Genomic DNA, 27534 nt, shown 5'->3' on the forward strand with positions numbered 1-27534 from the left:
AAATAGAATAGTGTCTTTTGTACAACTATATCATAGGTGTTCAATTTAAAAAACACAAAATATTAATATTCGTTCAAATTTATGAAGTTGATTTATTTATCTTTTCAGTGATGTATATTGCTGCTGTACATTCTATGGACATTCGACGCGAACGCATCGCCCATAGTATTATTGTTCCACATTTGTTGAAACTAAAGCATTTCTATATATACATAATCTTGCTAATGTAGTTCCCGGCTATAAAAATCTATCTCCAAATGCATTGTAAGGGCTTGTGACATATTTGTATTGACGGACATCTTAGGACAAAACAGATATGGCATATGATCCTAGAAGGAATATCGACAAAAAATCAGGGTATTAGCATATAGATATTTTCAAACGATCTTCCGTCGATTTTGTTATTACTAAAAGGGCCTTTTCGATATGTTTGTTCTGGATGTGATTTTATATCCGGCCTATATCTGAGCATGGTTCAGTATTACTTCTACGATACACGCTACATATAGAACCACAGTAAAACAAATATTAGAAGGACACTTTTTGAGATGAATTTTCAGCTTCATTCAGAACGATTTTTGTTTTCTTGTTTTTAGCTGGTATCTGTAATCAGAGCAAAGCGCACGCATCATTCTCTTTTTAAATTCTACCTAATTTGCATATGTAACGTTCTAAAGTACTTTTAAGAAATTAACCCATTAAGCAGACAATGTTTGGCTAATTGATAAGATGTTTAAATTGGCGTTATATTTGTAAATATATTCGTTTCATACGCTACAATTTATTAAAACGTTTCATGTATATATATATATATATATATATGTATATATATATATATATATATATACACTTTATATAGCATTTCTTCATGTAAAACTATTTTTAAAAGACCTGTCAATAGACATTAGGTAACTCCATCGTCTCCTAGAAAAAATATTTAAATACAAAAATGAAAGTTTTAATCGCATATAAAAAATAACAATAACGTATCTTTATTTATATATATAATTAATCTAGAAAAATATTGATGACTGGAGCAAAATCCAGTGTTTAAGGCTAGAAAGAAAAATAGCTTGATAAAAACTAGCTCTCTGCGTGTACTGTAACTTCTTACAGAGTGAGACAGTATTCTAAGAAACAAAGAGAAAGTACTTCGTCGCTATTGTATCCCAGTTCAAGAGAGGAAACCAGTGACAGAGACGAGAAACTCTTTCATAATCAAAAGACAAAAGTTAATTCATTGTAGAGGAAATGAAATTGAGTTACCATGAAAATTCATACTTTAAAAAATATAAAGCTTTGTCCCATCTGTTCACTCTAAAGATGTTCGACAGACTTAAAATAACTGCTTCTCCACTCGCACCTAATCATTCTCAAACCTAGACAAAAATCTTGAAAATAAAAAAAAATTTAAATATGTTCCCAAAATTTGCCCTTTAACACTATCCACTTATCAGTAAGATGTGGAAAAATGGAAGATACTAATACATTCGCGTGGGGTTGATAGAAAGTTGAGGAAACGTCACAGTTAAGGTAAAAAAAATAAGCTGAGAGGTTGAAAATGGTAAATAAATACAATTAGTTACCAAAATTGAATAAGCTAACGTTTAAAGATAAACAGGTCGGAATAAATAATAAAATTGATCATCAAAACAAGTACGAATTATGACAAAAATAAAAATGAATTGAATAATCTTCGTTTTCAGATTGCATGATGGTTAAGGGTGAACGCAAAGAAAACTGCAAATTCTATATGACTGCAAAATGAAAAAAATAATGAAGTTTGTCTTTCAATTTACGTTCATATATTTGTACGTACAGGATTCATTCCATAATCCAAGAGGAAATCCTTATAAATTTTGATACACAGCTTATAGGCGTAAGTGATTGTAAAGTGACTATAGTTACGGGTAATTGCTTATCAAGACCTAAAGACAATTTGAGGATCAAGGTTAATGATTATAAGGCAGACTGATGATCGGTAATGATGGAACTTGAGTAGTGTTTTTATATTTAAGAGAATAGTTAAAAACAATATTCGCAATCGCTAATGCTATAGTCATCTAGAGAGCAGCTCTATTATATTGTGTTACGCAGGCGGACAGTAAAAAACTCTGTCTTAGTTTAATTTTGTTTCAAAGAAAATGTTTTTTAGTGCTTCTACTTTCTGTTTCTATTAGTTTTTAACGATATATATTAGACACGAAATTAAAAATGCTTCTAAAATGTCACATTCGTTGGAGTGTTTTAAGTATTTTAAAGCCGGCATAGTATGGGTGCATTGAATTTCATACATAATTGTCAGACTTCAACTTACAAGATTTTAAAAATTGCATTTTAGCGTAAGACGCCTTAAAACAAATCTTTAATTTTAAACATTTTCCAGAAACAAAATTAGAATATGGATTATACTACTACTGTAAAAATATTTTGATTTATATCTTTGTAAGGGGAAATAAAAGTGGTGCAAACTTGTCGTAATGATGGGAATTCTAGTTTCATATAATAACTGACTCGATCGTATGCGATGACAATTATTAGGTCGCTTCCTCATTGTCTACTACACTGAGATCCAACAGAGAAAGATTTTCTTTCTCTGGATAATTCCAGTTGCTCTTAATTATTTTATATATAAATAGTCATTTTTTTCACGCGTTGGTATGAACGCTAACTCCTGACCCTGTCCTGGAGCTCGTTAACTAACAATAATCATTATGCCAAATGTGTTGTTCATATTAATGAATTGAATATACATCTATTTTTAGCTGTTGCCATTTGATACCGAAGCACGCGATGAAATATCAAACTGCTTATCTTCAAGGTCATCACAGTCTTTGAATAATTAATATTCTTTGAATAAAATTCAGTCTTATATGATACGCAAATACTCAAGTAGACTAACTATGGATCCAGTTTTGATCTTTCGCTTATAAACCATACTCTTCAAAAGTGCAATAGAATAATCATTCGTTTTAAGTACAAGTTTTAATCAGCAAATGCCATTTGTACTCGACCATGACATTTACGACTTATTTTAAATTTATAGTTTTTATTTATATGTATAAAATTCAAGATTCATTTGCGTCTTACAAATACAAATGATTTCCTCTTTAAACAATTCATGAATTAAATTTGTTTATGAAATACAGATTTTAATGCAAAAAATATTACTCATAATTATGCAGCAGCTGTTTTGTTTTTCTTCTACGTATTCATTTGTTTTATTCATTTGTTTTATTCATTTGTTTTATTCATTTGTTTTATTCTATGCAATTCACAGACTTTGGCGATAATTGAACGCGCTTTCTTTGTTTGTTATTTGAGTTGCTTGAAACGTTTGTAATTCTTTTATGTTGAAAAGACAAAAATGTTTATTTAATTTTAGTCGATTTGTATGAACATTTTATTAAAAACGTGTTCTAGTGATTTCGCATTTTAGAAAGGCAATCTTGATCTGATATATTCCGAACTAAATATTACAAGCTATTAAATCAATTTAATATAAATAACTTCAAGTGATTCTGGACAAAAAATATAAAAATGGAGAACATTTTATATATTACAAAAATATTTAAATTGAGTTTAGACATCTTCCACTCCTAAGTTTGTACGTCTTACTTTATGGTGCACAGTTTAACTGTTTAATTGTTTTATTGAAAACGTTGAAAAGCCTTGCAGGTTAACTTCACGATAGACAACTGTTCTTACAAAACCATGTCATTCAAGATCTGTGGTCGCCCACTATGAGGTTAATTGCGGAGAGGTAAATGCCTCTGAGTTAAACTTTTGGAATCAAACGTCTTGCGGGACGTTTATCCACAACACTATCTCTAAACGCTTGACATATGCGGCGACTTGACGCAGATGCTGACAAGCCCAATATGAAGTCGTAAAAAAAGAAGTCCCGAACGAGATCTCCAGACACTTCCCTCTTTCTCGCAGATGTCTGACATATAGCCAATGTGCTGTCACGCATGTTTATATATATATATATATATATATATATATATATATATATATATATATATATATATACCTACTTCATTTACTCACATAAAATTAATAAAAGTATAGATTTATGCGTAAACTTTAAGTATTTATTCAAAAGTTCTCAATACGTAGGTAGAGCTAGTTAGTAATTTATAAAATATATATGGCGATTAAGCTACACTGAATATTCGGCGTTTCATCCACTATAGGATTTGTCAGGCTTATGCGCATAAGCCTGACGAATCCTATAGTGGATGAAATGCCGAATATTCAGTGTAGCTTAATCGCCATATATATTTTATAAATTACTATATATATATATATATATATATATATATATATATATATAATGTATGGTGTTACTACTTCCAGCTTTATTAATGTGAAAACACACACACACACATATATATATATATATATATATATATATATATATATATATATATATATTTCCAGCCCTATTGGTTGCAATTTTATTAAATTTACAAAGTAAGGTATAAAAATTTATTATGAATTGAATCAGAAAATTACCTTGGATTTATTTTATGTAATGTACATTCTGTTACACTTTTTAAAAATATAATTGTAACTTTTATATCTGTATCATTAATTGCTAGATGAAAAATAATGTTTTTAAAGTACAACAAATTGTACGTTACATAAAATAAATTCAAGGTAATGTTTTGATTCAATTTAAATTAAATTTTTGTACCTTACTTTGTAAAATTTATAAAAGTGCACTTTGAAGATAAATAAATTTCAAATTGAATCTTGTACCTTTATTTTTAAAGCCTATCGTAAAAAAACATTTTGTTTAACAATTTTCATTGTTTGGATGAAATGCTTTTCTAACTTGTATCTTATCTTTTTAAGATTATATATTTTTAAATTTATTTATTTGGATTTTAAAAAATGAATGTGGTTTTGCATGTATTTCTCCTCACACCACAATTCATTTTTGTAACCCCCTCTTTGTATTATTACAGCTATGAATATTCTCTCTGGTTCAGTTTGTATTCCTCCTCACACCACAACTCATTTTTGCAACCCCCTCTTTGTAATACCCGTCTGAATAATGAGAAAATCTGATTTTTTTAACAAAAACTTAAAAATAACTTGTTAGATTAATTTTTTAAACTTCTTTCAGAATAGAAAATCTTTAAAATGTAATAAGGAACATATTTCATATAGGTTTCAGTAACAAATACCCAGTACATAACGAAAAAAATAGAGATGGAAATTTCAAAAGGATTGTATAACTGGTTACGGTCAATAGTAGTCCTCGCCAGCGAAAGTCTTGTTATTGTTATTCTATTATTATTTTTTTTTTTTAAACATTTTGTGTCCTGCTCTTTCGCGCGAGGACTAATATATATATATATATATATATATATATATATATATATATATATATATATATATATATATATATATATATATATATTCTGTATAATGTTTGGTTTTCATTGTCACAATCAATTTTTGATCTAAAACCGACATTTTTTTTACCAACATCGCATACATTTATTCACTTCTGTTTAAGGAAATGAAACGTGACGTTTTGAAATGTCGAAACAAGAAAGAAAAATTGCGTAGTTGATTTTATTAATATTGAAAGTAAAATAATTTTGACATAAATTTAATTGTTAGCATTACATTTGATCATATATTTCGAGTTTTTAAAACGGTAATTAAAATTAAATTTATGTGTGACTTAGTGGAATACAAAGCAATTGATATGTGTTTTCTATTTTCGAGGAAAAAAGATGTTTCTTAGAATTACTAAATGCCAAAACACTAATAGATATAATTAAATACATGCTTAACGAGATATAATCGAACATAATATGCCTTCGTTATATTTATTGCCTTCATCCGAGGACAAGTTCGGATTTAATGAGCCGAATACTTCAAAAATACACTCTAGCTCGCGACAGACAATAAAAATCGCATAATAAAGACCGAAAGAAAACTAATTGCAACATTAATACAGATATTACACTTTTTTTCCAGATAATGACCAATATACCTGTTTTTACAAAATCTAAATAGTAGTCAATTATTTCTCATACGACAATCATCATGATTTTTATATCACGCGAAGCGGAGTTCACATCAGGGTTCGACTGGATTTCTTCATTCCCTATACACGCTCAGTATTGTTTTGTTAGGTCTAGTTGTATTTAGATCATAAAGCAGAGTATTCAAAAACTGTGTTTCGGTCGTCCTAATGACCTTTTTCCAGTTGACTCCATCTTGAATCTCTTTTTGTTGAAGATGCTTTCGTTTACATACAGTATCAGTCCGTTCAACTACAGACAACTTTCCCACATTGTGTATCTTCGTAATGCTAGCGGATATTGATATTTCTGACCTACTTAAGTTTGGTCAAATATTGAATCCAAGGCAAGATGTTTGTCTCCATTATCATCAATAGCCTTCGTAACCCCTTTCATCATACTGCAATAAAATGATATAAACTATATTAATGCCGTTATCTAATACATCGGTGAATAGGGATACTTGCATTTAAATACATTAGCTGCCCAAAATCTTTAATATAGCAACACAATTTAGCAAGATGAGCGGAATTAATTAATATATGTTTGAATAGGGAAATCTTGTTATTTACACTCTTAGAATTATAAAATCATTTTCGCACTTAGATCTTTGCCCCTTTTTACACCCTCGGTACAGAGCTACTGTTGGGAATTTGTCTGATCCTAACAAATGTCCGACGCATATAATAGTAGAAAATTCATTGAGACCTAAGCAGGTCGTATTATTTAGATAGTTCGGACTACTGTTCTGATCTTGATTGTTATTTTCACAAGGTTTCTCTCGATGAAGTCTAGGATCTTCTTCGCGTGTATTTTGTCGAACTCTGGAATCTTCACGAAATTTGGAACGGGACCCTTTATTTAACCACAAGGCTAACATGTTTTAAATAAAAGGTTCCGTTCAAAACACCCCTGAAAGTTTCTTAGTTCGACAACATACACCTGATAAAGGTCGAGGGTTACATCGATCAAAATGTTGTGAGAATAACACGAAGATGAGAACTGTAATCAGAGCAATGCAGATTCTTCGAATAATTAATTTTCATCCAAAAACTTCAGAAATATAAAGCTAATAATTGTTACATCAACAGAGTCTACATGTGCCCCTCTATTTTTATTCATATAGTCGGTGTAATAATATTACTTATTCGCAATTAAAAACAACAGCATATTTATTTATTTTTTTTTATATGATTTTTTTTGTATAGTCTTAAAACGTTTCCCGGGGCAATTTTACATTTTTCTTCAAATACCGTAGGGGGAGGTCAAATAGTCACTAAGTCATGCCTGTTTTAGGTTTTAAAAAATTACAAGAGGGAAATTTGTCGTGATTATTAGTAAAGGAAGTCTCTTCTACTATTACTAGGAGAAAGTATCCCTTCAAAAGTACCGTGACCTCATCTGCTTACTACCATCAGTATCAGTCTGTTCTAAGACAAATAACGCCTGTAATGAATACCACAGTTAGTGTTTTTCCCTGAATTCAAACCAAGTTAAGCAAGTGGCACGTTTCTCAGGTAAACAATAAGGAAGTAATAAACAAAAGCTGGTTGTTAAAAATATCTACTAGTAACCTCTCTTACTGATTACTTAGGCATTCGAATAATTAATTGTTTTCAACTGTCAATTTCTTGATGTCACTTTAATGGAATAGTGCGCGGCATATCTATTCTGTCTGGCGTATAAATTAAGAATTTTTCATCTGTGTTATTCACATATTGATAAAAGGAATTCCAACTCATTCCATCGATTAAAACATATGCACATAGATTCGTCAGTCGTAAGGATAAATTCACAAAGAAGGCTATCTTTTAAATCTAAGGGAATTAAATATTTTTTTTTAATATTTAATATTTAATTCGTTTAACATATATTATATGAACATCAAGTTTTGTTCTTTTTAATTTTTTTTACTTTTAAGTTTTTTTCTACAGAAAGGAAACATTTTCTAAAAAAAGCTTGCTAGACCGTAAATAAATTCCCCCCACCCCAAATTACAAAGATTGAAGTAAGACATATATCATTGCATTAAATATTTTTTTTAATATAAATTCTTAAGGTGTCCATTAAAAAGATGCAGGTTTGTTAAAGTGTGTAAAACTGTATATTGTAATGCGCCATTAGAATGATTTATCAGTTTAATACCACAGAATCTAAGTCAAATACGTTTAAGGAACATGTTATAGAAAATGTAACATAAATGAATATAGTTAAAATATTTAGTTTATGGGGCAACGTCTAAGTGACATAGATGGCAGGAAGAGAACGTGCCTATGTCAGACATGCAAAACAGTAGATATCAGAAGATGATAAAATAGTGGATTTGTATGTTGCATATAATTTTAAAGGGTATAACCCACATGTGTGCTGAATCTGTTTGTTATTTCCTCATGCGAACTCGATCATCATAGATGATCTTTGTGATTTATTCATACAAAAGGTTTTACTTGCTTTTATTTCAATGTAAATATTATCATGTCGGATTTATTTGAAAGTAATACGATGGCGGAATAACAGACTTTATTTGAATATTTACCACAGAACCGAACAGTCAGATTTCTATTAATAAATTCTTCGGATTTCTTTTTTTACAGCACATGCACTATTTATGAGAATCGATTTATTCAATAGACATTACTATTTAAACAATATCTCGATGGAACTGTAGTTTCATAAAAACCTCATATATATTAATGCGTTATTGACCATGACTCCTTCAGTTATTTTAACTTTAGTCCTCGGATTGCATGTGCGATGTTAGTGACAAATAAGAAGGAATTCATAATTTATGGGTCGGAATATATTTATATAATACTTAATACTAAGTGGTTTTATGTCTTGTCTAAAACTATTCCCAAAATATAAGAAAGTTTTTATTCTAAATTTTACTAAACACTAATATTTAAATCAAATAGTATTTTTGCGGAAGAGTCAAAGAAAAATATATCGCCAAAAAACAGAAAATATGCAATTTGTTTTACCTTATTGTCATATTAATAGCGCGGCTACTTTATAAAAGACATCAAAATATTACATTGCATATTTACTTTCAAATTCAAATTGTTCTTTTTTCAGTTAATCGCCGTGTGATTATATTTTGTTAAAAATCTATTCTTTCATCAGAATTGGAAAATACATCTGTTAGAAACATATTTAAGTAAATGTACATGTTTTTATAAACAGAAATAAGATAAAAATGCAAATATTTTATTACAACCCATTCGAACATTTTAATATGATTTTATTAGATTATTTTTAGATGAGTTTATTAATATGCTTGGCATTAGAAACAGAGTCAGTGTAAAACAATATTAGTATTTATTATTTCCATGTCATTAATTACGCACGTTCGATGTAATCGATTGTTTGAAACGGTAATCTCGTAAAAAAAATGGTTTTCTACTTGCCTGTTGTCATACTTAACGATGTATATCTTAGTATGAATATATTAGAAACTGTCTCGAACCACTTCGCTTTCTTGTTGGAATGACGCATGATCTGTCTCGAATACTGTACTATTCTTGTTGAAATGAAGTATGATCTGTCTCGAACCTCTGCGCTTTCTTGTTGGAATGACGTATGATCTGTCTCGAACTACTAAACTATTCTTGTTGGAATGAAGTATGATCTGTTTTGAACCACTGCACTATTTTTGTTGGAATGACGTATGATCTGTCTCGAACTACTGCACTATTCTTATTGGAATGACGCATGATCTGTCTTAAACCACTGCACTATATTTGTTGAAATGACGTATGATCTCTCTCTAACCATTGCACTATGCTTGTTGGAATGACGTATGATCTGTCTCGAACTACTGCACTATTCTTGTTGGAATGACGTATGATCTGTCTTGAACTACTGAACTATTCTTGTTGGAATGACGTATTATTTGTCTTGAACCACTGTATAATTCTTCTTGGAATGACGTATTATCTGTCTTGAACCACTGCACTATTATTGTTGAAATGACGTATGATCTGTCTTGAATTATTGCTCTATGCTTGTTGGAATGATGTATGATCTGTATCGAATTATTGCACTATGCTTGTTGGAATGACGTATGATCTTTCTCGAACTGCCCTATTCTTGTTGAAATTACGTATTATCTGTTTTGACCCACTCACTATTTTTGCTGGAATGACGTATGGTCTGTCATGAACCACTGGCTTTTCTTGTTGGAATGACGTATGATTTGTATCAAACTACTGCACTATTCTTGATTGAATGGCGTATGATCTTTCTGGAACTACTGCACTATTCTTGTTGAAATGACGTATTATCTGTCTTGAACTACTGCACTATTTTCGTTGGAATGACGTATGATCTGTCTTGTAACCACTGGCTTTTCTTGTTGGAATGATGTATGATCTGTCTCCGTCTTAGGAATTACACACTTTTAGGCATTTCTTCCTTATTAGAAAATTAAGTTACTTTATTTATCACAGAATGTATTTTTATCTGCGTCTCCTTGCATATTTTAATAAGTTTGTTCTCTATTACTATTTTACCTTATCAGATGAAGCTGGATTTTCCGTTTCATGTTGAACTGATTTACAATCTTAATTTACTACAGAGGAAAGCAAGTAAATGGTTTCCTGTTTGATTGTTTTATGGCAATGGAATAGTTTTCGTGCTATTGAATGTTGCAACGAAATAGCCACATAAAATATTTTTATAAGTAATTGAACACATTATTTTTATAGTCCATCATAACATGGAGACATAAATGACGGATAAATAATTTTCCAAAAAAATATTATGCGAAAATGATCACACTTAGATTTTACTTGTGTTTTTATTCCCCAAATAATCCATTTAATCTTAGTTGGTATTTTATCTTAGTTGTTATGTTTGCTAGCAAAATGATTGAATCATTTTGCTATTCAAGAGTTTATTCTTTACTCTTGACGCTGTCATCGACTCATGGTGTTATTGTGCGTCAGTCGAAGTTAGGGCTTGTGACTAGATATGTCTTAAAATGAAATATGATTACCATATTAGTGAAATGTGCCTAAAAGCACACATTTTGTTTAGTAAAAACACAAAATCGACTTCAATAAATGATAGGTTTCCTCTTTTCCCGCACCTGATTTTCATAATTTATGTTTGTAAAAACCCTTATAAAATGTGTGCAATCTTTCACGGTCTTTGTATTTGAAAATTTAAAAAAAAAACAGAACAATTTCTTTCGGCCCGTAAAATACAATGAAAGAGGCCTACTTTTAAGCTGATTACAAAGTCAATAATTTTTACTCCAAACAGGCATTTATTTGTAAACAGAATTAGAGTCATGAGAATATATTATATACTCGTATGTCATTTCGACCAGCAAAGCTAAAAATAAGAACGTTGTCTAGAAAAATACTCACATAGGTAGTTATATAAGCTAGTAAGTTATATAAACAATCCCAGTTTTATAAAATTGCTTAATATACAAGATAGAGCAAACAATATATATATATATTAGTAATTTAAATATTTTTTTTTATTTGGAAAAGTTAATTTTCAAATATAGACTTTTTATTGTTTGCAAACTAAGAATACAGTTTTAAAATATATTCCCTTAACCCATGATTTTCGATGTTTATTCATCTCCTCGGGAGAAAAACATTAGTTAATATCATAAAGGGTCCGTAATAATCATAGAAAAAATTTTTTTTAATTATTTTAACTACATAGAATAAAGGAATTTTGATAACGAGGCAGAAAAAAGGACATTTAACTTCAAATAGAAAATGCATGCTAAATCATGAGATGGAAGCTCTTGGCAATAGGGAGGTAAACAGGTTCAACGCGTATTGTAGTATATTCGATGCACAAGGTAAAATTCCCATGTAAACATATTTATTTTGTTTCTCTATTGGTTGCGTAATATGTCTGGCAAATATTTGATTATAAAAATCCGGTAAAGATTTTTTTAAATCCAATTTGTTAATGATAAACAAAAGATATCCGGAGACATAAATAAAAATAAAAGCCAAGCAAAATAGTCATGAAAAAAAGATGCAACTTTGGTGATTAAATTATATTTATAAGTCAGCTCAAGTGAAATGTTTTTTAACTTGCTAAGCTAAAGAGGTCTAAAAACTGAAATCTCTCATCTAAAATCCGTTGTTAAGAGTAAAAATCCGTTGTGAAGAGTAAACAGGTGGTGGTGGAAAAATAAGATTGATTTTTTTTTTAATTTTAAATCTTTTTTTTTAATTTTAAATCCTATGTTTTTTAATTTTAAATCTTATTTTTTTCTTAATTTTACCTACCAACCTTCTCCTAGAGTTTTTGGTCTACAGACATGAAACTTCATATATAAGGTATTTCAATCCATGCAAAAGTGTATATTTGGGTTTTAGCCAGGAAAAACCGGTGCAAAAGTGTGAAAATTGCAAAAAAATGAAATTTGGCCAGTGAAGTTCGAACGCCGGCATTACGAATGCATAACGTAGTAGCAATTGGTTTATGTTTGCAGTAAACACGTTTTCATAGCCTAGATTTAATACGCCTCTCGGAAAACAATTGCCTAAATATCAACCGACATTTACGTTTAACGTTTATAATAATAACAACGTATTTTTAATATATTTTTTTTTTACTTATGGAACATTGTTCATAGATTTTTAGGCCAAAGCTTACTGTACTTCCTCCTTATTTCAAGGACGAAATACGTGGCATTATATTTTTGATGAAAAACAGACAAAAGGATAAAAAGCCGCACGTGCGAATGAGAAAAAAAATAGTTTCTAGCTATTTTCTTAGAATTTAAAATATTTAATTCGTTTGTTAGAGTGTTTTATGTCAATTTTTAACTTTTAGTACTATTTTCCATGGAAGATACTTTTAAATATTCTTTTTTTTATCTTTTTCGCCTATGTACATAAAGGTTATCGCTGAGTTTCAATTCTGTGCATAATATTAGGTTGGTCAATTTTTTTTGACCTTCAACTTCATGTCAAAAAACGACATTATTTTTACACCATCCTAATAATACACATTTGTCCAAAACACGTAGGCTATTTAAATTAACTGAACATCGATATTTTAATTAATAAGGAAAAGATTATTAACTTCATTTCTTGAATAATAAATACTTCACTTTGTTTTAAGCGGATAATACTCTGTGATAAATATATGTATTTTTTGGTAAAAAGGATATTACTTTCAATTCCCATGCTCGATTATAGGTTTGATGAATTGCATCAATTCAATTATATATGTTGCAACGTTTGATTGGTCCCTTTCTCTTATCAACTGTTTCTAAAGAGAAAACAAATGTCTTCAAAACAGATAGAAACAAGTAAGAAATGTAAGACTTGCTGATTCGTGTCGATTGCGTTTTACCAAATTGTATAAAATGAACGCATCAGCAGAATCGATCTCTTTTCATTTCGTTATCGCACTAAACATTGCATCACTGCAAAAAAGGTGTGATAAATCTTCCCAGACTAATCAATTAATCTATCAAAATGAAAACAACAAAAATATCAGTTCGATGCGCATTTTTATCTGCTCTTTTCGTACCAGCTTTACAATGTTAGACGATTTTAATAGGGTTATCACTTGCCAGTTGCTTCTAGAAAAAACACAAACGTTTCGTTCTATTTACTGAAGAATTTGAAATCGAAAAATGAAATCATAACTCGTAAATATTTTTATAGGTATGATTCACTCTTCGAGGATAAACTTTTATAAGATTGGCAGTTGCACGATCCAATAGTACTATTAAAAGATGGAAAACGATGGACATGATATCCAATGTTTATAATTCAATAGAATAACTCAATAATATTTGTTGGCATTGGATGTTAAAATGATCATGTTGTAGTCTGCAGGAAGGCAACCCTGCAATAACGTGTTTCACATATGAAATGAAATGGCAAATAACTCTGTTCATATAAGTCTCGCGTGATTTTAAATACGCACAGAAGGAAAAAGAGAGTCCTTTGCAATTTTTGTAAAAAGGCAAGTTATTACTGTGAAGGTTTTACGTGATTAGATTAAACTCAAATGAGCTTACTAATATTTAGATATAAAATAAAAATAAAGAGAATATAATAATATGATTAATGCCAATGTCTAAAGAGGTTTCGTTTTTATTTTCTCGTTTGCTATTCCTTATTGTTATGATTATATAATAAAGTTATGCCATGACACTATGCATCTATAATTTCTCTCTAAAATACCGCTGATAGTATGCTACGTATATACCATAGATACTTTACCTCCAAGATGACTGTCTTTGTTTGTTTTGCATGACAAACATTTTTTAACTCTACCCTAAACTTTATACTCTAACATGTAATTATACTGTACTGTTATTTAAATCCTCTCTCCTGATCACTAGCTACCCAACTGCTCTATTTCCCAAGTTGCCATTATATCTAATACATTACACGTAACTTAGAGGAATCCTAACTTTCAACCCTTAACCTTTGTAGATTGACTTTTCGTAATCGATACACATCAACACGTAAAGATTTCTAAGGCATGCTTTAGATTATACTCTTATCCCATGACCAAGCTTTAAAGTAAATACTTACTAGCCATAGTCCTATACATAGATTTAAAGTGATCTATAATGAACTTTCCGTTTGATAGGTGATAGTATTGCAATAATTAATGCATTACACGGAACCGATACTCGTTGTAATACAAACTTATGGATTTAAAAAAAATGGCGAAGCCATCTGCCTGGGTTATAAGTCTGAAGACAACAAACTCAATGCCTACAATTCCATATACTGAAAACATTCCCCTTAACCATCCATCTATATTTAATTATATTTACAGAATACGCCATAATTTATATCTTTCAGGTATACCTGTACTGAACTGTACGCCAAATCAAATGTTTCTTGTATCTATATTGAGCATATATCTTATCTTTCAGTCGTATTAAATACTCAGTTTGGCAACCAAATATTAAGTAAATCATACTTAAACATCTTATCCTATTCCTAAACTAACAAAACTATATCTAACCATACACTAACTCGTCTATCTCAAACGAATGTTGTTGCAAATTTAGTTGCTTCCACTGCATACATTTTTACGTATCCCCCTCTCCTATCAACGATGAAAATGGAAAGCATAGTAATGTCTTTTTAATCACTTCGAGGAGTGTAACTTTTCAGTAGATATTAACCTACATAACTGATTAATATTAACTACCCATGCGGGGTCGCAGAAATACCTGGATTAGAACCCAGACACGGGGCGAACCCTCTCGGTGCTGACGGACCCGTAAACCTTCCCAGGTCCTCCGTCTAGGAGAAGGAAAACTTGGAAACTAACCCTAGGAGAGGGAGGCCTCTTCAGTCCCGGACGACAACCTTCCTAGAGCTGGTGACTCAAACAAATTACCAATTGGCAAACATAAACTGCTTAAGGAGGTGATAGGTTCTGTCTATCGCCCGGATTTCATACTGCTTTCCTATTAGTCAGGTGTAGAGGAGCTATCACAGGGACTCGACAAAATCACCCAGTGGTTAACCTTGTTTTCTAACTAGGACAAAGAAACTCCGTTTTCTCCCCGCTCCGCTACATCCAAGCCCCCTAAACTGGACCCTGTTGGGGTACTTCAGTACCATATATGCCGGTACAGTTGAACTTGGCTGACTTTGTCTGATTGGTTGAGCGTAACGGATTAACAGTTCCTGGCTGCTGTGTCCGACTGATAGTACAAGTGTCCTAGCTCTTTGGTATGCATGGGATTGGTGTCTATATACGTAACACCCCCCTGGCTAGAGAAACACAACTAGAATCATACGACCAGGCCTTTATGTACTACGGGCTAAACATGCAACGTAATATAAATTACTTGTATTTTCTCTAACGTTCTCTCTCAACCCAGGACTGTACCCTAATAAACAAAGTCTCTGACAGCATAGATATAGCACTTTCCCTCGATACGAACGCATGTATTCAGTGACTTCAATGTCCACCACAGTAACTGGCTTGGATTTTCTACTGACACAGACGTAGCTGATAGCACAACACATGGCTTCTCTTCATCTCATTCCTAACTCAGACGGTTACATTTTCGACGTTTCCCAGACCAGCAAGATCAACATTCCTCACTTTTAGATCTATTTCTGACAACAGTTCCCGATGATTGTACAACAAATGCCTACAGCCAACGGGAATGCTGATCACGCTGTGATAATGGTAGAAATCACTCTAAATTCTCGCCCTAAAACTGAAGACCCACTGCTCAAAAACAACCAGGTATTACAAAAAGGCTGATTGGGAAACCATCGGGGATCTAATCCAAGATGCCCTATTGTGAAATATCTTTTCTCTTCGAGCTGAACAGTGCGCAAATGAGACCACTGAATGGTTCAAAACTGCAATTAAGCACATGTTCCCACATGGAAATTCTATAGCAAGCCGCACACTCCCCAATCGTTTACCTATACTTTGCAGCTGCCATTGCTCAAAGACAGCATGCGTTCCGCAGATTCAACCGACATAAGTCCAGTTCAAACAGACAGAAATATTTAAAAACTAGTAATTGTAAGAGAGAAATAGCGAAAAATAAGACAGAATACACTGACACCAGAAAACGCATTGAAGCACAGAAATTAGGAACTGGTGATTTTGTGAAAGTCTACAACAATGTATTAAATAATAGGCTGTCAACGATTCCTCCACTATCAAACGATCACGAGGTTTTTTTGCATGGTAACCAAGAAGGCTAACCTGCTCGTCAGTCGGTTTGCCTCAAACTCCACATTGGGCCCGGCACACCACTCCCTCTTAGACTTTCCTTTGCGGACAGATTCCACACTAGTTGACTAGAAAATCACCCCTTTCCAGGTTCTTGTGTCATAAAACAACCTAGACACCTCAAAAGCATGTGGACCTGATCTCATCCTGGCTGTGCTATTAATAAATGCTCCAGTGAGGTTGCTCCAGTTCTCCCTAAACTTTACAACAAATGCCTTAACGATTCTTGCTTTCCTGAATGCTGGAAAACCGCTTCTGTGGTACCAGTTTTCAAGAATTCTGGTGAAAGAACTGACCCATTTAATTATCGCCGCGTTAGCCTTCTCCCGCTTTTCGCTAAAATATTTGAGTCCTTAATTAATCTAGCTCTAGTCCATCACCTTACAGCTGCTAAACTTCTGATCGACAATCAATATAGATTTAGGCAAGCCCGTTCCACAGCAGATATCTAAACTGTAAACTCTGAACGTATATACCGTTCACTGGACAAAACAGGGAACGGTACATCGGTAGCCCTCGATATATCTAAGGTTTTTTACAGGGTATGGCACAATGGTCTTCTAAGGAAAATTAGATTATATGGTATCACTGGAAAAATACACAATATAATTAACTCCTTAAGTAAGAGACAAATCCAAGGTGCCCTGGACGGTCGTACATCTAAACTATAAGATAAATACGGGAACACGTCAGGGGTCGACTCGTGGACCTTTATTATTCCTGATATTCAAGAATGACCTCTCTGATATTATTGTTTCAGAGATGAGTATATTTGCTGATGAAAGCACTCTCTATAACAGGCACGAGGTGAAAACAAATGAACACATATATAAGGAAATGGCAGAAACACTAGAGGATGACCTCCAATCTGTAATGGAATAGGGGCAAAAATGGATGGTCATATTCAATGCAGGGAAGTCTAAGCATGTTTCCCGCAATAATTACAAGAAACCTTGTCTACCAACAATAGCAATGGCCAAAAACACATTACCTGAAAGTACTTCTTTTAAACTCCTCGGCCTTAAGTTCACAGGAGACATGAAACGGAATAGATACATTGAGAGCATTCACAAGGCTGCCGCAAAGAAGGTGGGCTCTCTCTACCGTGCTAGAAAACTACTACGCCTGAAAGTATCCTGTGCCTCTATAAGGCCACCATTCGCTCATCTATGAAGTACTGTTATCACATTTGGGCTGGCGCATCTGCTGCTTATCTCTCACTCCTGGACAGGGTTACAAAAAAAGAGCCGCAAACCTAATAGGTTCTGAACTGTCATCTAAGCTTCAGCCTCTATCCCATCAATGAAATGTTGCATTGCTCTGCATGCTCTACAAGTACTAAAATGGTGAATTCTCTGACGAACTACAAGCACTTGTAGCTCCTCGACCTGAGTACCCCCGAAAAACCAGCAAGCAACTAAGTCACAACCCTTTACATTAGAGATCCCTGGGTGTAAGAAAGCCTTTTACAATGCAAGACATTGGAACTGCCTTCCGGGAGTCTGCTTTCCCAACTTTACTGATATGCAGAAGTTCAAGTGTAATGTGAACAAACATCTTGCTTACTTATCTCCCTTCATAATACCCCTGCAACTTATGTCCCCGATAGTAGCCTCCTACTTCAAAGTAGCACTGTGCCTTGTTTAGGGTAAAAATTGATTTTAAGAAATATATTTATAACTTTAGTTCTCATCTTTCATTATATTTATATCTTTGATCCTCTAATAGTGTAGAACTTTTCTTATTTTTAATAGTGTTGCTTGGTTAAATATATATTCATTGATAACACAACTATACATACATGTGTGTGTGTGTTGTGTGTGTGTGTGTGTGTGAACGTTTTTCAGGACAATCTGTCATGAAGATAATTTACGTTGGAGGTAAACTCTAACAAAATATTCTAATTATAGGGGTTGAATCACAATTGATATCACCTTCATACACTGACAAGCACGGACAATTGTGCGCCGTCTCTGAATACTTTCACAGATCAGATTAATCCTTGATCTGGACCCAACAAGAACAAAACATATATTGTAATATAGAAAAGTGTTGAATGGTGAAGAAAAAAATTGATGTTCTGTACATTTTTATTCACCGTTTAAGTAATAAAAAAGGTTATGTACTTTACACTCAAATATCTATGCATCGCATATAGAAACCTTGTTTTGTGGAATTTGAAACACACCGAATTTGATAAAATATTATTTCCTGGAAATAAATTATAAAGCACAGGAAACCATATTAAATCATTGTGGATAAGTTGAGACTAACTCGATTCATATTTATAAAAATAAAAGAATTATTAGGTCCTCAATTTTCTATGCTGGTATATTTTCATTTGTTTGCCTTATCTATCTATCAATCTATATATATATATATATATATATATATATATATATATATATATATATATATACATATATATATATATATATATATCGCTCTCTCTCTCTTTCTATATATATGTATGTATATATATATATATATATATAATTCTCACTTAGAAAATATGAGGATAATAGTCCGAAATAAATAAATAAATAAATAATACTCACGTCAATAATGAATTCCAATTCAATAATATATATATAATATTCGGTATGGAATATCAGATAATAAACAAACATGGATTTATAAGACCAAAAAATTCAACCTTGATCGCCCTTCGGGGCCCGTGGTGCAGTAGATAAAGACGTTGAATCTCTACCGTTCCAGGTGAGAATTGTCTGGTTTCAATCCTACCAAAAGCCGGCCAGAGGCTTACTTTACCAAAAACGTGGTGAGACGACAACAACTATGGAAGGCAGTAATTGTTGAGAATGCAGTTAGGAGATTCGGAGTTTCTATCCCGGTCCGGTTACCAACTGATAAAGGCCAGAGGAATAGTGTGCCGAAACGCCGTGAAACAACAACTAAGAAAGATTAGGATAATAGTCCGCAATAAATAAATTAGCGTATATATTTGTTTAAAAAGTTTGCCTACCAAACTCCACTGTTAGTCTTTAGCCGAAAGTCATGCAAAACTTTATATTTAGGTTTTAGCCTGGGAAAAATCGTGCAAACCTGTGAAAATGAAAAAATAGAATTTGCCAGGTTAAGGTCCAACGACAGCATTGCGAATATGCATGCATAACGTAGTAACCATTGGTGTATGTTTTTAATTTTTAGCCTTTAAGCAAACATCTCTTCATAGCTTAGGCATTAACGTCAAAGAAAAAAGTAAATCGTAAGTTAAACGTTTAGGAAGAGCGTTCCACAAACTTGCTGCTTATTGGAAAGAAATTATTAGAATGGGAAACCGTTTTAAATAACGTATGACAATAGCTAATTTGTAAAACCCACTAGACAAACGTGTCAAACGAACTCGAATATATAAAACCGGAAATACATCAGTCAATTCTGAAGAATACAACCCATAATATTATTTCTAACAAAGACTGAAACTAGCAATATCATGTTCGTGAGAGAGCGGTTGCAGATAACTAAAAATAGGAGGACCAATTAAAGAATGTATACTTTATCTTGTAAGAAGTATAAATAATAAGAAAGAGAAAAAGAAGAATGATAAGAATAAGAATTTGTCAAAAACTATAAGGCGCAAACTTTCATTTTCTATAATGAACAACACGTCTTTGCAATATACAAAACGAAGCGTATGTCGAAAGGATGATTTTTTAAAAATTTTATTCCGTATCATTTCTGTATAAACACTAAAAAATACAGTAATAAATATAGTGATTGCAAACAGGCCTTTTGGTTGGGCATAATAATACACAGTAGTAGTTGTGACCCAAAAAATCCCAAGTATATATATACACACACACATATATATATATATATATATATATATATATATATATATATATATATATATAGTGTTTTAACTCTTATACTACAGAATGACGCAGTTTGCCGCACAATTCCTCTTACTCCTTGTTTCGTTAATGGTCCCTATAAAAAAAAAAAAATAAGAAAAATAACAAAAAATAAAAGGGGAAAACACAGACAAAAGAACACGATTAAGAATCATCCTAAACTTCAAGTGTATTTTTTTTATTTTTTGTTTGAATTGAAAAAAAATAGATTTTTCTACTACATTCAAACGCTTTAACCATAATTTCGAAATTGCTTACTCTAAGCCTTGAGTAGTATAACCTCTCTCAACCACTAAGTCCATTATACATTTAAATTGTAAAGAATATGCACTTTTATATAACATAAGCTTGAAGACAAACTCTGTAATATTATGATTTGAATCTATGCCAAGTAACTATAGACTTAATTATAAAACTTATATATATATATATATATATATATATGCGTGTGTGTGTTTGTGTGTTTACATAGGTGCATCCAAATTAATTATTGTTAGTATTATTTTACTTATTTACTCATTTACTGTCAAAATATTATTTTGCAATTTCCTTACTTTTTTAATTTTTAATTTTTTAAATTTAACTATATTTCATCTCATTATTATTTTTATTATTTACTATCCTGGTTGTTAGACCATTTCTGCACAAATAATCAATATAATTATTATGAAAAATTATTACCAAGTATCATACATATCACAGTAACTAACCTCTTTATTCCTCGTTACTTTCTATAATTACTTATTTTTGTCACAATTATGATAAGCAAGCACGAATGTTTTATTGATTATATGCATCTAGAGGTTTTTATTCTTATTGTTGTTATGAAACTTTACAGGCTTCGCATACAAATTGATAGATGTGGTAGTGTAAAAGGGGTGTGGAGTAATGGGAATGGGACAGAGATAGATGACTAGAAGAGAAGAAGTGGGTGGAAATAAGGAAACAATGTTTTAAAATCACTCCCCCTAAAATGATTCTTGTTTTTTCCTTTTTTTCCTCCCTTTTCTTTCTTTTTTTATTTGTTATTTTCATCTTTTTTTCTTGTACGTTTTCTGACTATGGCAAATTCGAGTTAATTCAAAAGCATTTTAATAACGGAATAATTCCGATTAAAGTTTCTACATTCCAAAAAGTTGTCAAAATGACATATCGCTGCTAACTGACCACACTAGAATGTTATAGGTTTAAGGCGATTACAAAACACGTATACCTTTCTTTCTAGTCTCTTATTATCCCTATCTCTGTTTTTTAACCCTCCTCTTTTTATTCCTATATTTCAACATATGACATAATCTACACCCCGATTTGGTCTTCTATACGTACAACACAATCTTATACTTTATTTCTATTTATAATAACATTTGACGGAACATCCTGATAGTAATACCCTATGACGCTAAAGAGCTGATATTTACATTACAAACTTTGCTTACCTATAAGCTGTATCGCCTGAAGAGGTCTCTAGTTACTAGTAAATAGCTGGGTGAAACATGCACATGACTGTGTAGCAGTATATTACTGCTTATGCAAAAACTAATAAAAAGTATATGCATATAGATATATATGGACGTACGTGGGGGTTCAGAAAGAGGAAGAGTATGCGTGTGTGAGTGTCGAATTTGTGTGTTTATTTTTAACGATATTTACATTCAGACTGAGTTAATTTCCCAAGGAAGTAGAACGAGTGATCTTGCTTAGAACTGAATAGCCGTTTTTTAATTAGGGACGAGTACAAGTCCATGTATATACATATACACAAATTTAGATATATAGGCACATGTGTTTATTGTTTATTCATTCATTTACTTATTACAGATAATATAGTTATTCACGGACACCTGTTGCGCTGTAGCTGTGCAGATGAGCGGTAGATACGGTCAAACACGTGCCTGTGGATAAATATCTTATCTATAATCGAGAAGCAAATAAATAAAAAAACGAATATTTGCATAAATATATATGCAGAGAGAATAATAGAAAGAATCATAGAACAAAATCAGCACAGAAAATCGATGGAGTAAATAAACACTTTGTAATCTATGTTCTGTACTGTTGCTTTATCGAATTTATTTACTTTTCTTGTTTCATAAAGAGTCGTTGTTTCATTTTTCACCAATTCCTTTTCCTGGTTAATAATTTCTTTTTGTCGTGTGACGACCATTTCTTTTGAGAAGAGAAACCTATCTGACAATCAACTTACTATTACTGCTTGGCTTTTTCCCCCTTTTTTATTCAAACAAAGTAATTTAGTAAATCAATACGAAGGCGGAACGCCTATACACTTGGCTGTCAGGTTCTGTTCGTCTTGTAGCCTTCTGACGCAATCAATCTCTTTTACTCTCTTGGATATCTTTTATAAGTACAAAAGTATGCACACGGGCGCATACACACATACATATACCAACATAAAAAAAATAAGTAGATACCCAACAAAAACGATTCGGAGATATTTAAACTTCTACTTCCTACGCCGACAGCAGTCAGATTCGTACAAATCATCAGATAATGTTTGACATATCGACATTTTATACTAATTAGCATTTCCGTGTGTAAGATGGCAATAGCTTTATCATATACGATCATTAAAAGCAAAAGACGTATTAATATTCTCATATTTTCAAATGAGCCATATTTCCACTTTATTCATAATGGTGGTCCAATTCATAAGCGAGGGCCAATAATCAATATTATGTGCATAGATACAATAAGTTCTATCAATACTCACATTGTTGTTGCCAAGTTTTATTTTTATAAGTGCCAGACTGGCAGACAAACCGCCATTTTTCTGAACCCCCATCGGTTTAAAACCTTGACGGAAATGACCCAGACAGATGATCCTAACCGTTTCTCTGACACAGTGTATTTCTCTGAATTCATCTCTCTTTCCTTACGCTATACCGTTTCATTAAGGTAAAGAGAAAGGAAAAAGAATAATTAAAGGAAACTATTTGGCGGACATAAGCGCCATTTGCTACAGAAAACGTTAAAAAACATTCCTGTTTCTAGCCAGAGTTCAAATCATTGCGAAAGGAGAGCGTTTCGCTGATCAATCCACAGTGTATGTAACGTAAACTCTGTGCGCCTGAGTCAACTTTCATAAAAGGGAAAGGGGAGAAGCCGCAGACAGATTATCATGTGTATTAAAAAAGGTAAACCTTAGGAACATACACTTGGTTTCGAACGGAGATGCGTATAAATGTATGTATATATCATCATCATCATCATCATCATGCAGTCCGTCAGTCTTTCTCTTTATTTCTTATTTCCCTTTATGGAGACTGCTCCGCCAGCTTCTCCTTTCTTTGGCTTGTTCCTCCTAACTCTCGACATTGATGTTCATCGCCATCAGGTGCTGCTTTGTTACATCGTTGTAGCGAAGCTTTTGCCCTCCTATCTTGCGGGTTTCATTTTCCAGTTGTCCGTAGACGATCATCTTTGGGATTCGGTTGTCTTCCATTCTGACAATGTGCCCGACTCCATCCTAGTTGTATAATAGCAACAGGTGCTTCCACATTTGATCTTCATGATCCTTCTCAAGTGTCTCTGCTGGACGGCTTCCAGTCTCCTTATGTGTGTTTCTATACAGTCACACAGACAGAGACACACACAGACAGAGACAGAGACAGAGGCACAGACACAGACACACACACACACACACACACACACATATATATATATATATATATATATATATATATATATTTATACACACACAACCAAAGACTAGGAAGTCACCAGTACGAAATGGGATGCACTTTTGGCGTCATAAAACCTGAACAATTAACTTGAAGCTTGCAACAAGCAACTAACGGAGTCGCGAGAAACTGAAACGCAAAAGAAATGGAGACTCGCTTCCTAACCATGAGGGACTTATCAATGAATGAAAAGCCGACAGAATACTTACGAGAGATAAACTGTATCATTCTGACCAACGTGTATTTTTATAGGGACATAATCCCGAAGAGACAACAAATTTCTGGAATCCTTTTAGGATTCGTACTAAACCCAGTTTTCATCACTGGTAAGCCGTTGTTTGCATAATGATGTGGTTCGGTGGCGTTAAAGTATCAATACACAGGCTTCAACTCGTTGTCCATTGTAGACACTCAACGGCTTTTGTGGAACATTTTTATGTACGTCTTATCAAATCGGTACACGCAAAATTTAACCGTTGAACTGTTCTACAAGTTTACTACACGCCAAATCAATGACTGCTTTCAGGATCCCGTCATTCAAAACGCGTGTTCGTTCACTGTGAGACACATAAAAGGACGAAATTCTGTACTTGATTTTTTTCAATCTAACATCTTTCATTACATGCATTCAATGCATTATCCACAAACGTGTGAGATATGCAGCGATCCAATGTAACAGCTTGTAAACATAATTTGAATTCTTCAACAAACAGTTCCAAACGATCTCTATACATGTCTACCTTTTTCACAATTGTTTGACTTATAACTGATGACCGGGCACGGTACGCGTGTTTTTTATGATGTCTTATGCTAATACTTCCGGCTGTTTGAATTTGTAAACAATTGCTACAAGCATTTCGTATATATTTTAACTTCAATCAAAATCTAATCAATCAAAAAAAAAAAACGGCAGACATTTTGATTACCTAGTACAGATTTATGTGTGTGTATATGTGCGTGCATGTGTGCGTATATGTGAATGTGCTATTTATTTGGACGATGTGCCAGTTTCGAAGAAATATTTTCGGTGAAACACAGGATTTATAATCAAAACGAGAGACATTAATACATTAAACAAACGAAAAGTTCTGCCTTCCTTACTCCTCCCACAGCTCTGATCCTCTCACAGACTCTCTGCCTTCCTTAAATATCTTATGCTACTTAAAATCTGATGCTCGGTTTATGTAAGACTTCCCAAAAGCAGTCTACAGCATTCCATACGATTTGGTGGTACTTTTCCGAGTTTAACACAGAATTTTATTGCATATCATTCTTTTAAAGTGTCCTCACGTCCAGATTGCATTTTTTTAAATTTACCATCTGTGAATACCAGTATTTGATATGGTGTATACTAATTCCTGATGTAGTTGGTCATTTGAATCTGAAATCATAATAATTGATCAGTCATCCTCTTTATATGCATTGTGATAACATACTGAATTTTTAAGAGTCTACGACAATTTTAAATCCATTATTCTTCTTATTATTCATACAATAAGTCTTAGCTAGTTACGACCAGATTGTCTGTTGTACCAGATCTATGCCACTGATAAAAAAATATGTTTTGAAAAAAAAATCCCCCAGTTATGCTCAATCAAAGTGTAGCAGAGCGCAAGCACGCGTATTCAAATGCATACGAAATACGAAATTACGTCACTGTAAGTAAAATGTCTATAAAGAAGAACACGGTTGTGGGATGATACGTGGATGATGTTCGCGAGAACATTCGAGAATGCGATCACGTGAGAGACATTACACTCGTTACGAGAAGTTATGCTTGACGGGAGAAATAAATGTTGTTGTTACAAAAAAGAGACGTGTTATTTCCTATTCCTTGCTTTCTTTGCAACTGTAACTACGATACGTTGGGTTTATGTGCGTAAAGGTGTGTACTACGTTACACGAGAACACGGTTTTCGCCTACTTTTGTCACGTCTGTATAGACATGCACTGATTTAGGCTCAGAGATCTCTTGATGCTGTACAAAACATCACTGTACAAGAGTTATGGTAGACAGCTATAAGTCTAAGTTTATTTAGAGACAGAAATATAAGAGAAACGATATGTTTCGAGTAAATCATCAAGGCATGAACAAATTTTATCCTTTTAAATAATTGATAACATGTATACTTTTATACTACAACTCACATTCTTTGACATATTTAGTTAAGCAATAAATAAAATGAGTCTTTTAAGAGATAACCACGTGACTCTGATCGGTAGATTTTATTTTCTTACATTTTAGTTCGGAATGGTAGTTTTACAACTAATCCTTTCTTTTGTTGCGTGCCTTTGAACCTTTAAAATCTGTGCTTACACAATGGTCTTTATTTTTTTACGCAGCCCCTTGCACGGTTGTTATATTCTGCAAAATCTTTTAAGCTGCACTGTTTGGGCAGAATTGATATAAACAAAGCAGAGTTGCATCGTATGCGCCCCCTCTTTACATTTGCAGATAGTTGCGACTGTTTTGTAACCCATCTGGTAGTGGCAATTTTTGATCGCTTCATTATTGTTCTCAATCAGTTTAATGTTTTTCACTGGAGACAGAATGCTTCTGAACCGGACGGGGCAACCTCAGAATCTGGAGATTTCCATGTTAGTAGAAGGAAGGCAATTCTCCAGCCGCCTAGTGTATAGCTGTAGTTTTGCTCCTAATAAGATTTTGTTAGGGGGTCAACATACCGATGAAGTTTTACCTTAGAATCTATCGATGGACTGCTGATCCATGTTAAATTTAGGTTTATAGCAATTGTTCTTGTAAATTAGTAACAGATGATTATGGTGTGATTATGATGTCGACAATGATGGTTGCAATATATTCAACTTTATGTAAAAAGAAAAATCATAAATATCATTGCTACTGTTATTTACAGTTGCAATGATAATTATGTTGTTTTTTCTTACATAAACAACAGCAACGATCTTTAGCATCAACTTCTTTATACTTAATCATATTTTTGCTTATAAATGTTTTTACAAATTCTTTATGTGCACTTCAAATCGAAGCGATATCATGAGAGTATATCAATTAATTATGTCTGTCTCAAGAATATCTGTCTATTAAGCAAATGAAGTCGATTTTCATTTTAGGAGAAATTTAGAATTTCAATAACGAAAATAAACTATCGTGAATAAAGAATGTATTGACCCGGAGGTTCAAAGTATTTCAGTTGGGATTTC

The 27534-nt window shown here is 32.6% G+C and overlaps 1 protein-coding gene across 4 annotated transcripts in view; it reads right to left on the bottom strand.

Annotated features, from left to right (window-relative positions):
* The window catches only part of LOC145293789 (cyclic nucleotide-gated channel cone photoreceptor subunit alpha-like), a 476191-nt gene that overhangs the window by 270538 nt on the left and 178119 nt on the right, over nt 1-27534 (bottom strand). Inside the window, exon 2 of one of the 4 annotated variants that reach the window (XM_080140338.1) lies at nt 20656-20729. The exons of the other annotated variants lie outside the window; for them this stretch is intronic. Coding sequence (XP_079996464.1) covers nt 20671-20729 — 59 coding nt within the window. The 3' untranslated portion in view covers nt 20656-20670. Of the gene's footprint in view, nt 1-20655; nt 20730-27534 lie in introns of those variants that run through there. 4 annotated transcript variants of the gene reach the window in all.

The sequence above is a fragment of the Euprymna scolopes genome, chromosome 15, assembly GCF_053919585.1.
Source record: "Euprymna scolopes isolate OS-2025 chromosome 15, ASM5391958v1, whole genome shotgun sequence".
In the NCBI taxonomy this organism is placed as follows: Eukaryota; Metazoa; Mollusca; class Cephalopoda; order Sepiida; family Sepiolidae; genus Euprymna; species Euprymna scolopes.